The sequence below is a fragment of the Zerene cesonia genome, chromosome 11, assembly GCF_012273895.1.
Source record: "Zerene cesonia ecotype Mississippi chromosome 11, Zerene_cesonia_1.1, whole genome shotgun sequence".
In the NCBI taxonomy this organism is placed as follows: Eukaryota; Metazoa; Arthropoda; class Insecta; order Lepidoptera; family Pieridae; genus Zerene; species Zerene cesonia.
In genome coordinates this window covers 997169-1011353 of record NC_052112.1, presented here as the reverse complement: position 1 = coordinate 1011353, position 14185 = coordinate 997169, and the positions used below count along the sequence as shown (strand labels likewise).

The window sequence follows — 14185 nt, the reverse complement described above, 5'->3', positions numbered from 1 at the left end:
CTCTTTCACGCAAAAACTGCTGAACCGTTTGCAATGAAATTTGGTACGTAAATAGTTGAACAACCGGAATAATACATAGGTAACTTTTTATTCAGATATTCCTACGGGATACGGAATTATGCGGGTTAAACCGCGGGGCGCAGCTGGTCCTGTATACATTCACGTTAACATTAACATTAAAATAAGTATGCACGTACCAAAACATGTATCAGTAGCAAATATTTGATTTTTCTTTTACCAGATACGATTGGGATCTGTTAGCCGCTCGTTCCATCTGGGCGTTCGGTCCGGACGCCACCGGGCCCAACATCCTCGTAGATGACACGCTACCCTCGGAGGTGGATAAACACCTGCTCGCGTCTGTGAAAGATAGTATTGTACAAGGTATATCTTATATCTTTAAACGAGCAATTCGTATATATATATATATAATTGGAATCTCGGAATCGGCTCCAACGATTTTCATGAAATATAGTATATAGGGGGTGTCGGGGGCGATAAATCGATCTAGCTAGGAAATTTTTTTAGAAAATGTCATATTCGTGTTTTTTTTTCCTGCCATCTATTGGTAAATAATAATACTATTTTGCTTCGTAGATAGCTGGACAACTGAAATAACACATAGGCACTTTTTATACCGACATTCCTACGGGATACGGTTACGCAGCACGCTTAGCGGGTCACAGCTAGTCTACTTTAATGTGAACATTTAATTTTTTATCCCACTGTAATGTATATAATATATTTGTATGTTCCTATGAGGTGTTTTTTTATGTCATAGCGGGCAACTGAGCTGGTGGTTCGCCTGATGGTAAACGATCACCACCGCCCATGAACATTCGCAGAAGCTCAGACCTCTGAGAATGCGCTGCCCACTTTTAAGGGATAAGGGATAAGGAAAGGATTGATGAATAGAAAAAAGGAATGGACTGAGAAGGGCTAGGAGAAGGAAATAGGCCTCCAGCTCCCCCACTCACCGTACGAAACACAATAGCAAGCTATTATTTCACGTCGGTTTTCTGTGGGTGTGTGGTACTTCCCCGAGCTGGCCCAATTCGTGCCTTAGCATGACTCGACTCGACTCCCACAATAAAGTTTAGAATCCAAATATACTGTTTTACTATCATCGATGTACAATAAAAATCAAGACACAATCGCTCATCAAAAAAATCTGAATGGCGTTGTATAAAACATTCATTCAAATCAAAACCTTATTTCGTTGCAGTAATGTTCAAAGTCTATTGTATACACTCTTTAGAAAATTCTACCTAATAGAATAGAGCTTAGGCAGAGTTTTGCTTCGGACATTTTTTAACTTGATAGTTAGTCCAGTATGTCATTGTTTAATGTGGATTGATTTGTTAAAGGTCATCAAAGTTTCGTATGACATGCCGATAGTTTTCTAACGTTTTCTCGAATAAATGACCAAATTTAGTGTAACGTCATATTATTTGTTTATTTTTATCTTAATATTTACACTTTTAGGTTTCCAATGGGGCACAAGGGAAGGTCCACTGTGCGAAGAGCCAATTCGCAACGTTAAATTCAAGATCCTTGATGCGGTGATTGCTAATGAGCCGCTGCACAGAGGCGGTGGACAAATCATACCCACGGCGAGGCGGGTGAGTGTATATTCTGAAAAATATTACTAATACATACATATGGTTATATACAATACATTGTATTTACATATATATAAACGTACGTAAAAGTCCAAACTGTGGTAAATCATAAGATTTTCCGGTCAAACCTAAGATATACCAACTCCCTGGTATAAAACAAAAATGTAAAAAAAGATATTTTTCAACATTTACCGTACCTTTGAGGAAATTCCCAATATTTACCAAGTGAACGGAACTTTCTCCCTCTCTTTCTCTCTTTATTTCTTTCTAGTTATTTATAGTTTATATGCTCTATATAGTTGATTAAATCTGGTATTTTCTAAAGGTGGCGTATTCAGCATTCCTAATGGCGACTCCGCGTCTGATGGAGCCCTACCTGTTCGTGGAGGTGCAAGCGCCGGCTGATTGCGTCTCCGCGGTGTACACTGTACTGGCTAAACGGAGAGGTATGCAATTAAATTGTCTGTTTTTTTATATAATAGTATGTAATGCACATATATATAATATTATGTGCATTACATACTATTATGTATGCATACATGTATTTTTGCATATTATGATTACCTTGATTGTATAAATAGATTAAATAAAATATGTGAAGTATGTTTGAATATTTTTTCAATATTAAGGAAGAAAAAGCATATTTTTTCTACTCAAATATGATAGTTTAATGTTCTCGTGAACTGTACAACTATAATACTTTTTTTTCGTAAACTGTGTACGTTTATGTACAATTTTTATTGCTGTGACAAATTTCTCTTTTGTTAATATAACATTCTTAACCCCCCCTCCGCCAGGCCACGTGACGCAAGACGCGCCGGTGCCCGGTTCCCCCCTGTATACGATCAAGGCGTTCGTGCCGGCCATAGACTCGTTCGGCTTCGAGACGGACCTGCGCACGCACACGCAGGGCCAGGCGTTCTGCCTACAGGTGTTCCACCACTGGCAGATAGTGCCGGGCGACCCCTTGGACAAGAGTATCACTATACGGTGAGTGTTGTGTTGCAGGCACATACATACATACATACATACACGTCGGAGATGAATTTCTTTAAAAAGAATTCTGCTTTTGAATTTTTTTTGTTTGTTGTATGTCGATAACATAATAATCGTCAACTCTTTCTGTTTTATATTATGTTTAAACAGTTTTCGTTCTAAAACCTCTGGACTGCTTTCAAAGATTCTTTCACCATTAGAAAACTGCACCTTCACTGAGCGAGATAAGACCAGCTAATTAACTAATAATTATATTTATCTTTCAGGCCATTGGAACCTCAGCCAGCAACGCATTTAGCTCGCGAGTTCATGATAAAGACGCGAAGGCGGAAGGGCCTCAGCGAGGACGTGTCTATCAATAAATTCTTCGACGACCCTATGTTGTTGGAGCTCGCGAGACAAGATGTACAATTTAATTAAATGATTCTATTTTTATGTTTTGTTTTCTTTTTTACCCTATATTTAACTTTTAAAATTTTGTTTGATGTTGCCAGTATTTAACTGTTGACTTGTCGTACTTAATATTATTATTTCTCTTCAAATACTTACAAATTACATAATTATTACACATTATGTAATTTGTAATTGACAATATTATCTTTACTGAGTGACATTATATGCTATTTTTAAGCCTCGGTCACGCTACGAATAAGTCGTTTACTTGAAGCACTTGGTCACGATCATGCCTGATGGAAGTAGGAAATAATAATAAATCCGCAGGGTACCTTGTGGCGAGGTGACGGGGAGTGGCGCCCGCGCGGTCCTTAGCTCTCCCGGGGGAGGTCCCTATCCTCACCTCCGGAATGTCTCGGCGGCCGTTCGGAGTGAGCAATGACGAGGTTCAGGATCCCACCCCTGGCTTGCCTTAATTTTCCATCCAGAGTAGAGATGCAAGAGCTATATGCTCGGGGTGGAAGTGTCAAATGGCGTAATAGCGGGGAATCCCAACCCGGCCTGCGGGCCCGCGATGAAATCGGTGCCGCACCTCTACACCCCTAGTCAGTCAGCTGGTGTTGCCCCCTTGTTGCCATTTCTGGTGACTTTTTGGGAGCCCATCGACCGAACTGGCAAGTCACCGTCTGCCACTATTTTTCAATTTTTCGAAGTTGAAAAGGCAGACGCCCATAGTTTCCTATAGACCTAACCTACCAATCCATCGAACTCCCAGTTGTTTTCCAAAGCCCAGTTTTGTTCCGTTCCATTTTTTTTTGCAATAGTTCAACATCCGCCGCGACTGCCCAGGGCTGTATCTCTATAGTGCAGTCATAGGCAGGCTGCGGCTGGTGTCACATAAAAATATTTTTAATTATGTTTTTGTTTAAATTATTAAATTTGAAATTTTAATAATACTTTATTTAGTATATGTATTTTAGAGAGCCTGCTAGCCTCTTACAGGATTTTCGATATTAATAATTTCTTGATTTATTGAATTGGTTAATTGATATAGATTTGTAGAATGCTCATATTCTACTTCTTAATTTTCGTTTAGTCGAGTTCCACTCGTATGTGGGGACATATGAAGGGAATTTTTTTTTCTATGTACTCTGTGGTGACCGGTTAAGACAAGCTTATAATGTACTCGTGTTTAAAAAAATGACTATTTTATACTCTGTGGTCTGCGATAATGTGATACGATGGTGATCACTGATCTGTCAGTCCTAATCTGTCTGCTGTCATTTAAATTCTATATGTCTTTAGACGAAGACGTGTTCGTTGTCGTACGTGTCGTTCAAAATTTAAGAGTTTAATTCATAAAATATACCGTAATGGAAGACGCGTAGCATTATAGAACACCGATACGTGTGGTTTTGGTAAAAAATCTACGATATATTACAAGATGGAAACGGATAAATATATCGCACCCAACGGCGATGTATTTGTGCACCGTTTGAAAGATTTGACTGATGAAGAAAAGGAACGCCTTGAATTACAAAATTCACGAATGATTTCTGAAGCAAAGGCTGCCAAATTAGAGAGGGAGGCAAAAAGGCACTGGGATATCTTTTATAAGAGAAATGAAACAAAATTCTTTCGGGACCGGCATTGGACAACACGCGAGTTCCAAGAGTTGATAAATTTCGATCCTGAGCAACAGATAATATTCCTTGAACTTGGTTGTGGCGTTGGCAACATGGTGTTTCCGCTGTTAGAAGAAGGTTTCTCAAATTTCTACTTTTACGCATGTGATTTTTCACCACGTGCTATCGAGTTCGTCAAGTCAAACAAATTATACGACGACTCGAGAATAAAGGCGTTTTGCGCAGACTTAACAACCGATGATTTATTTGATAATATAAATGAAAATACTGCAGATATAGCCAGTTTAATATTTGTACTGTCTGCTATAAATCCGACCATGTGGTCTCAAGTCGCCAAAGTCGCTTTTCGAGCTTTGAAGCCGGGGGGTGTGCTGCTATTTAGAGATTATGGTAGATACGACATGGCCCAGTTGCGTTTCAAACCTGGTCACAAGATAGCTGACAACTATTACATGCGGCAAGATGGTACAAGGTATATATTCATATAATATAGCATTTTACTGTCGCACTTTTTATTATGTAAGTATAGGAAGTCATATATATATCTATTGTTTTAGGACTTATTACTATACGGAGGAAGAATTGGCTGATATTTTCTCTAAGGCTGGGTTCGAGATACTGTCGAACACCTATGTGCAGCGCCGCACTGTAAACTTTAAAGAAGGTGTTGATGTTCCTCGTATATTTGTCCAGGGGAAATACAAAAAACCACATGGCATAGGTAAGCTGGGGGGATCTATAACCCACTCTAATATCATTTTTATTAGATATAATTTGTGTAGTTTATAGTTTCACATGTCATGAATTAAAATTACTCTATCTAGATATTATATTGTGATGAAAAGTGCTAACTATTGAAATAATAATGATTTGCATGTATATTAGCTCTAGCTGAATATTAGCAAAGAATATATTTAAAATGAGTTATTTCCTACAAGTTTCTAATGAATTCCATCTTTTTCAGGTTCTGAATGAGCATTGACACGGAAGTGCTGTGTGATTTTGACATGGTAACTATGAATTTTATTTTATAACTTTTATATAAAGAAGTAAAAATGAAGGATTAGGCTGGTTTTAGTGCTCACCGTTGGTGCTGACAGCTGAAACATATGCACCCCTGTGCACAGCATACTGATAGTATGCAGTCAGTATCACTTTAAAACCAGCCCAAATTTTTGGTCTATCTTACTGTAACAAATAAATGTAGAACATTCAAAATAAATTGTTTTATATAATATTCTATGATAATGATGATATCGCAGTGCATCTGAATACCTTCAGTAGTCTCACAACAGGTTAAAATCACTTAGTATTAATAGGGACATCAGATTTTAACTTCATGGTTTGGTAACTTGTGTAACTATCTTTTTAAAAGTTTCATTTATTTAAATTTCATTTATTTCTTCACATTCTCTTAAAGTAGGGATACCAGTTGTGAGATGTGATGGAAAAGCAAAAATTAAGCGATCTGAAACCCTGATATTTGATAATATGACTTTTCATCTAGTCTATATACTTAATTATTGTTTTTCTTTGGTTACAGATTATCATCTATCTTCACATTAATATGGAACTAAGGTGAATAATTAACAATTACAGTCATGGTTATAGAAAAATGTAATATTTGTAAACTGTTGCCCTTTATATATCACATGTTTGTGTAACTGAATACTTTACAATAATCCAATCAAGGCAACACACCTTAGTCTCAAAATAGTTTTTGTTGTTGCAAACTGAAAATTATTATTTGGTTTTTCAATGATGACTTCATAGTTCAGCTGATTACTTGATGTATATCACTTCATGTCTTTCGCTCCTATCTGATGCTTTCTTATTTATATAAGAATTGGTGTCTTCTGTAACTTAAAAATAATATTAGTGAATTCCCTACAGACATTGGAGCACAGCTGCTGAAAAATTGACGAATTTTTATAAATAGCACCCTATTTCCATTTGATGTGAGTATCAATTTTTGTATTTGTATTTAAACTTTTGAATTTATGGAGAAAATGTTATGTGAAATATATTATATGTGATAGATATTTATCTTTGTGCATGTTTTCGTATCTTGATATTTAAGAACTAACATTAAAATAAAGGTATTTTTGCTCACGTCCATCATGTATTAATGTTCCTACACCTTTAATCTCTTCATTAATAACAATGTGATTAAAACTAGTTTCCTGCCAGAAGAGTAGGCTTTTAACATTATGGGCTGTATGTGGTGGTGAGTGGTGGTGTTCTAACACCATGGGGTGTGTTATAGCGGCCTCCGAGTGTGGAAGGCGGGTTCTTGCTGGCTTTTAGCTATGGGGAACACGCCTTTCCGGCGCATCCCGGGCAACGCAGCTAAAGAATGTTCCACCCATCCATGAATGTCCATAATCTATGCTTTTCTGCTTTTTTATTAATATAATTGGCCTTTTTGTTTTCTTTTTTTTTTTGTAAACTTTTCCTTCTCTAGCTGTGGCTAACTGCTATTTTACATTACAGAACCACAAGTTGCTAGAAATTAATGTATTTCTTTAGTTTGTTTCATTATAACTATACTTAAACTTAATCTTTATTTTGTATTCCTTTTTGTCACACTAACAATTCATTATTTTATCACTACGTTTTATATATATTTGTTACAATATGATTTAATTCATCTTAATAACAAAACTTGGTGTTGGTACTTCTAAAACTTTTAGATACGGAATAAGCAATGTTTAGAAAATAATACTCACCAGCAATCTTACATTACTAATTACGATAGTTGCTTGTGGTTATGTAACTACATATTACAATTGCTGTCACTTGAGGGGTAACTTGAAAGCTGATAGTGATAAATTACAATTCCATTGGCCTCTGCATTGTGATGGTTGCTTCAGTGACTCTGTTATGCGTGAATGCTTCGGAAACAATACCCTACAGCTCTCCTTGAGCAAAACTGCAATCGTGGTCGCCTTAGGGTCAACCCGTGGGCTGATAACGATATATTACAACCATTCCTATGGCTTCTGTATGATTATTGTTGCTTTAGGGACCTTGTAATGCAAGAGTGCTTCGGAATTTTTAATTATTGCACTTATTGTCTTGGGTCTGATGAGGATCCAGACTCTGTCTTGGGCCTGATGAGGACCGACTTTGTCTAGGGCCTGACAAGGGACCGACTCTGTCTAGGGCCTGATGAGGGACCAGACATTGTCTTGGATCTGATGAAGAACCAGACAGTTAATTTACATTTATAATATACACAACCCTGTCTCGATACAGGATAGTTTTACAAGTATTTATGTCAACATGTACCATAATTCATAGTGTTTTTGTATAACATCCTCCTGGGTATGACATACAAAGGGCGATTGTTATACCGAGACCTCCAAAATTATGGTATAATTGCAACTTTTGTAATACATTTAATCTACAAACAAATAACTTTTATAATAATATCAGCAACTTCAAAAACCTTATATCAGACAGTGTTATCCGGTAGCTTAAATTGTAAAAATTTTATTGGTATTACTCCCATGAAACTTGACTGACTGACACTTGAGCATATTTATAAAGTTTTAGACCAAAAATGTTTTGTATTCATGTCTAAAATTAAACGTGGTCTACTAACTTCATAAAATACAAGTAAAACAAGACACAATTGATAATTAAGTTTTCTTTATTTTTCTATTTTTTTCTGATTTAGTGACTAAGGGGTGTAATTAATTCCCAATACATAAATATTTACTTCATTTAAAATTAGAACCCAATAGATTTTTCTTCATATTTATCTATTAAATGATGATTTCATAGTTCATCTGAGTACAATTGATGTACATCATTTATTGTCTTTCGCTCCTATCTGATTATTTTTAAAACAAACAAAATTTCGTATAATTTGAAAGGACATGTATAATTAATAATATATTCCTCATTGCAGTTGCTGGCCGTAGAAATTAACTGAGAAGGCACGTCGAGGTTCATGTAACAGGTAAATTAGTCTGTCCTTTTAGGTCCCCTAATGTAAAAAATATATTTTTTATTGTGTTACTTATCTCTCTCTTATTAAAGCTTAATTTACCATGAGATGTTCTTTTTTCGACTGTAAAAAAACAAAATGATGATACAAGATAGGGACATCTGATATTATAATGCTGTTAACATAACTATCCACACTGATTTTACATATTGTACTAGATTATTTCGTAATTTTAGTGCCAATTGCCTAACTTTTTTTCTTTTACAGATCAACACGTCATAATGATGCATAAGGAATATAAAGAAGGTAAGAGTTTACAAATAAATTCTTATTGTAAAATGTTAAATTTTAAAAAAAGTCATTGATTCTTAAATGATGATTGTTGATAGGGACATCTGACACACGATGCTGTTAATATAACTATCCTCACTGATTGTATTGTACTTCATATATTTTGCCCAGGCATTAGATACGGTTAATACAATTATTATATTTTTTGGTTTTAGGGACAGATGCAATCGAGAATGATGGAGCCCAGATAAATCATATATGGTAAGGAATACTATAAATTATTTATTAACTCATGTTATTATTGTTTTGTATTGGATATTATTTGATGAAGATTTTTCAAAATAAAGTATATGATAGGTATACAAGAGTTTCAAATTGATTAATTCATATAAAATGATGACCAGACCTTCAGGTCTCCCTCACCAGAGCGAACCCATAAAACCATGTTGACCACCTTACGCGTCTGATTACACACATTTCAATGTAATAAAACGCTAATGGTTCTGTATTTTTTACTAATTAAATTATTATTTCACAGGTATACCACTGCATTGCTACAATTGAAGAAGATGAGAAAACGCTAAGTCTAAGGTGATTATTTTTTTTTCATTTAATTGTTATTTTAGAGAGGAATTAGTGCACATAATAATTCATCTTGTTAACGTAATTGATTATTTTAATATCTCTACGTTGTCTTGATGCTTATCAAATAGTTTTGTTTGATACCAATGGTTTTTGTCAGAACTTTTAAAATGATGACCAGACCTTCAGGTCTCCCTCACCAGAGCGAACCCATACAACCATGTTGACCACCTAACGCGTCTGATTGCGCTTGATAACGGAAATAAAACTCGATTTGTTTATTGTTTTAATGCAACCAATTACGGTTTTTTTTTTCAGATGAAAATGTCTTAGAAGAATATGTGATGTGCCTACTTTTTGTGATACAAAGAACTGATAAATGGGTAAATATAATTAATTAATATTACCGTATTGTTTTAACAACAACATGTATACACTTAGAATATTTAAGGTACTCAGACATTAAAAACATACCTGTCTAGATTCTAAATTACAAAGACGTATCAAAAACGTTACCAATTCGCCAAAATATTTCCATTGTATTTAAGAATATAAGATAATCATAAATTGCCATATTAAAATAACTAATATGCACATAAAATGATGACCAGACCTTCAGGTCTCCCTCACCAGAGCGAACCCATAAAACCATGTTGACCACCTTACGCGTCTGATTCTGTTTTTAACTGTATTCGTTATAAGCATATTTATTAAAAAAAAATAAACCATTATTTTTTTTTACAGATATTGTCCTTCGATTATAGAAAGTTTATAATTTTAAGGTAAGATGCTTATGTATTTCTATTAAAGAAAATATCATTATACTTATTTCTATAAATATATATGTATTCTATTAAATATAATATCTTTTCATATTATTAAAGACATGTCGTTGCGTAACACGAGTTCAACTCTGATTTATGGGGAAGCATCTTGAAATTTAATATTAACCAACCAGTCACCGTAAAAACTAAAATGAAACAAATATTATTGAATTTTTGGTTCCAATAATATAGAAATATCTTGATATTAACATATATTTGATAAAGAAACAAGATGCAAATATGTCTGATCCTATAAGGATGCAGCGATATGTTGCATTCTTAGTAAGTCAGACGAGATGGAAGTGGTCAAAACTGCTGACGTGTGCGCTATCTCGCCACCTTGGTTATATAGGCTCACGACAAATTTTATAAGCATTATTATATAATAAAATAAAGTATATAATAAAGTAGCGAAAGTAATTGTAAAATTGTAGCGATGAAGATTTAAAACAATTTATTGTTTAATCACAATTAAGATTATATGATAGATTTCAAAGGAAAACTATCGTGTAAACTTTCAATTATTCGTTTTCACTTGCAATCAGTCCCCGGACTATCATACTTATTAATAAGGATAACGTTAGGCGAATACATCATGCTCCATTAAAGATTGGTAAATGGAAATTTCATTAAACCTCTAAAAAGAAACGTTTATTAAACATTGTTTAATTCTTTACAGATTTTGCTGACCATGCTGAATTTTTGAAGAGTCGAAGGGTTCATGCATATTATGTATAATATGTGGTACTGAAGTTTTTAATTGAATAATAAACATTGAAATGAATGATATTCTGTATTATTTTATATACCCTAATAATTTTAAATGCCTTCATTGCATTTAGCTCCATTCAGAGCGTCACGCCGATGGTATAATAATGTATAGAATTATCTTCTTTGCTAGTATGCTCAATAAAACAGTTTTACATACGACGCATATTTTTTCTTAAACTCTTGTTTACATTCTTAGCTTCGCGCAGCTGGTAGCACAATTATAGCATTAAAAAGAAAGGAGTAAAGGTCGTGTTCGAGGACATCTATTATTATATATTTTTAAGTGCCAAATTGAAATACGTATAATCGCAGATAACAATACTATAGGCGTAAACTAAACTCAATGAATAGATCAATGAATCACTTGTCCGTACCTATTGCTTAGGTAAAGATACAATGCGTCCTGAGTTTATAGATTATTGTATCAAATTATTGACACCACAAAAATAAAACAACACATTAAAAGCAAAAAATATATTTCTACAAAAAGAACTTTCTCCTCGATGTTTCGAGCTGGTGCCGTCTCCCAGCTATAATCCATTCGTAGTCCCCTCGCTTCGAGTCGAACGTGCCTTGCTGAAGCGATATTAACTTGAGAGTGAACCGCGGCCCGAGCTCGCGGAGCTTCGCCCTCTTGCCGTCTGATGTGAACTCATATCTGAAAGAAATAAATAAAAAGTTTTCGTTTTAACCTCATAAGTGCGTAAGTGACTACACAACAACAGTTTTTTCGTTACTCCTCCACTTTTGAAGAACCGATATCAGAGGCGGATTTATTTGCCGCCTGAAGGCTGTTTTATAGACTACAATCTATAATTTCAATAATAATAATAGTAACGATTGTTCATTATTACTTAAGGGGATTCAAATGGAGAAGAAAGAAAGACAAGCATTTTTTACTAGGACTAGGTATATTTTAATTTATATAGATAAATAAAAACTACTGCATTATATATTCGGATGTACGGAAAAATAATATTTTTTCTTTTTATCAATTTTCATTTTCGTCTAGTGGTTGGTACTTCAATCTACACTAATTGTTAAACTTTAAATTTTTTTTGTATTAGTGGGTAATATCAACAGTTTAGAATATTCGAGATAATACTAGAACTCACCGATGATGCCTGAAGAAAATATAATCCCGCTGATTGTGGAAGGTGACAGCTCGCCGGCCGCGGAACTGCGGCTCGTAGTGGAACAGCGCGCCGAGCATGCGGCCCACCGTCAGACCGAGACGCGTGCTGAAGTTGTTTAGTATCACCTGCACATTCGGATTTCACAGTTTTATTGTTATTGTATTTTTTTATGTCAAAGTGGGCAACTGAGTTGGCGGTTCGCCTGATGGTAAGCGGTTACCACCGCCCGTGAACATTCGCAGAGGTAGTGCCTCTGCAAATGTGCTGCTCGCTTTATGGGGTAAGGGATAAGTAAAGGGTTGACGACTGAAAAGAAGAAATGGACTTGGGAGGGTGAGGAAAAGGATACGGTTCATATATTTAAAATAAATCCATGGATTATTATCTATGAGTTTCTTATATGTATATCATGTGATAGTTCTATATAAAATACAAAAATAACAGCAAAATATTTTAAAAGATAATTTAAAACTACCTTATTCTTGAGTAGGTAACATTTTATATATTTTTGGTACATCCTAGTTAACTGGTAACTTTAACTGTAAGTAACTTAAAAAAAAAAAAAATCCAATATAAACATACCATTGCCACTCTAACAACCACATTATACAAAAACAATAGAACAAGAGCTCACCTCAGGCCTATGATTGGTTATTTCCTTATAATCCTTCCTCAACTCAGGTGTAATCTTGCAGCTGGAAAGCCTGAAGTGTGCCGTGGGTCCATTAGGAAGATGGATGAGGAGGAAACCGTTGGGCTGTTTCTGATTCTCATTCACTATAATCACATCTGTCACTTGCTCGCGGATTGCGGACTGGACTATCCGTTTCACTGATGATCTGTTGATTTTTAGTAAATACTAGATTGTACAAATAGATGTGTTGATACATCCTGAATTTCGAACTAATCGAATTTCTTCTACTCTTTCGGTTTCATGTGCCTAAGGGGCACCCCATGCCATCTATTGAGATGATTAAGAACCATCACAACCAATACGAAACATTATTTCCATGATTACAATATTGTATCGATGGAACGTGGCCTTTGTTAAATTTAGTTTTTAGTTTTATAGCATTGAAATGCTTCAAAAATTAGAAATTTTGAAAGAATAGAAAAAATTTGATCACGAGGCAGGATTCGAACCTGCGTTTCTTGCATAACCATAGCGATTACTGTGGCAGGATCACGGGTGGCCGAGAGGCTAGGCGTTGCTACGGTTAGGCAAGAAACGCAGGTTCGAATCCTGCCTCGTGATCAAATTTTTTCTATTCTTTCAAAATTTCAAACTTGATGATGTTATTATAAAAAAATATTTTTTTTTATGTAATTATAATCTTAAATATTATGCTTTGTTTCAGTCAACATTGACACCAGGTCTATATCATAAGAGACAGAATATTGAACATATTCCCATACCCATAACATTTGATGACAAATCCCTTGTTTATTTTGCTGTAGTAACTTACTCTCAATGTGCTGTTTATACTACTCTTTATAGGCAAGTACCTCATAAGCCTATATGCCCAAATGTTTAGTTTTCAATATGGAAGCACCCAATTGCAAGTGTTTATTTTTATTTATAGAAAATATTTTGTATAGATGGTCTTCTATACCTTAAATTACATTATAATTTGTGTTTGTGTTAAAAATATTAATCAATGTAACAAATCTTACCTCTGTCGATACCTAGCTATAGAGTTAGGTATTATCCTCATAAGTTCTTTACCAAATATCCTAGTTTTTGTGTGAGGATTGTCCGAATATGTAATAAGAACTTTTGGTTCATATGAGTTTTCGTAGTATGATGATAGTTCATCGAGTTCCATGTCTTTTTGTGCCTGGAAATAGAACATAACTTTTAATATATATATATATATTATACTGAGATGTCATAACATCTCAGTCTCCCCGTGACCGCGCTCGCTGTAAAGTGTTCGAAACGTCGGGTTAATAATATAATGAATAAATC

At 34.8% G+C, this 14185-nt stretch overlaps 3 protein-coding genes and 2 non-coding genes across 7 annotated transcripts in view; 4 read left to right on the top strand and 1 right to left on the bottom strand.

The window, feature by feature from the left end:
- Window positions 1–3047, top strand: part of LOC119830492 (116 kDa U5 small nuclear ribonucleoprotein component) — a 10059-nt gene extending 7012 nt beyond the window's left edge. Inside the window, exons 12-16 of the mRNA XM_038353537.1 lie at window positions 236–384; window positions 1486–1622; window positions 1948–2068; window positions 2420–2612; window positions 2885–3047. Coding sequence (XP_038209465.1) covers window positions 236–384; window positions 1486–1622; window positions 1948–2068; window positions 2420–2612; window positions 2885–3038 — 754 coding nt within the window. The 3' untranslated portion in view covers window positions 3039–3047. The remainder of the gene's footprint in view (window positions 1–235; window positions 385–1485; window positions 1623–1947; window positions 2069–2419; window positions 2613–2884) is intronic.
- Window positions 3048–4318: 1271 nt separating this feature from the next.
- Window positions 4319–9463, top strand: LOC119829978 (tRNA N(3)-methylcytidine methyltransferase METTL6). Of its 2 annotated transcripts, XM_038352761.1 has the most exons (9): window positions 4321–5129; window positions 5215–5378; window positions 5622–5667; window positions 6201–6235; window positions 6551–6615; window positions 8574–8624; window positions 8880–8918; window positions 9119–9164; window positions 9442–9463. In XM_038352761.1, exons 1-3 carry the CDS (start codon window positions 4456–4458, stop codon window positions 5630–5632), a joined length of 849 nt encoding a protein of 282 aa, XP_038208689.1. In that variant the 5' UTR covers window positions 4321–4455; the 3' UTR covers window positions 5633–5667; window positions 6201–6235; window positions 6551–6615; window positions 8574–8624; window positions 8880–8918; window positions 9119–9164; window positions 9442–9463. The 2 variants fall into 2 exon arrangements, with proteins under 2 accessions (XP_038208690.1, XP_038208689.1); XM_038352762.1 differs by lacking the exon at window positions 6201–6235 and having other exon boundaries at window positions 4319–5129.
- LOC119830602 lies at window positions 6411–6486 on the top strand. The gene has a single exon (XR_005287858.1). It is a non-coding gene; the product is annotated as a small nucleolar RNA snR60/Z15/Z230/Z193/J17 (small nucleolar RNA).
- On the top strand, window positions 8424–8507 carry LOC119830601. Its single transcript, XR_005287857.1, has one exon. It is a non-coding gene; the product is annotated as a small nucleolar RNA snR60/Z15/Z230/Z193/J17 (small nucleolar RNA).
- Window positions 9464–11539: 2076 nt separating the features above from the next.
- LOC119830415 (probable ribosome production factor 1) overlaps window positions 11540–14185 on the bottom strand; it is a 9021-nt gene continuing 6375 nt past the window's right edge. The window contains exons 1-4 of one of the 2 annotated variants that reach the window (XM_038353436.1): window positions 13891–14050; window positions 12851–13055; window positions 12196–12341; window positions 11540–11738 (exon numbers count right to left, since the gene is read on the bottom strand). In XM_038353436.1, coding sequence (XP_038209364.1) covers window positions 11561–11738; window positions 12196–12341; window positions 12851–13055; window positions 13891–14042 — 681 coding nt within the window. In that variant the 5' untranslated portion in view covers window positions 14043–14050 and the 3' untranslated portion in view covers window positions 11540–11560. Of the gene's footprint in view, window positions 11739–12195; window positions 12342–12850; window positions 13056–13890; window positions 14051–14185 lie in introns of those variants that run through there. The other variant, XM_038353437.1, reaches the window with a different exon arrangement.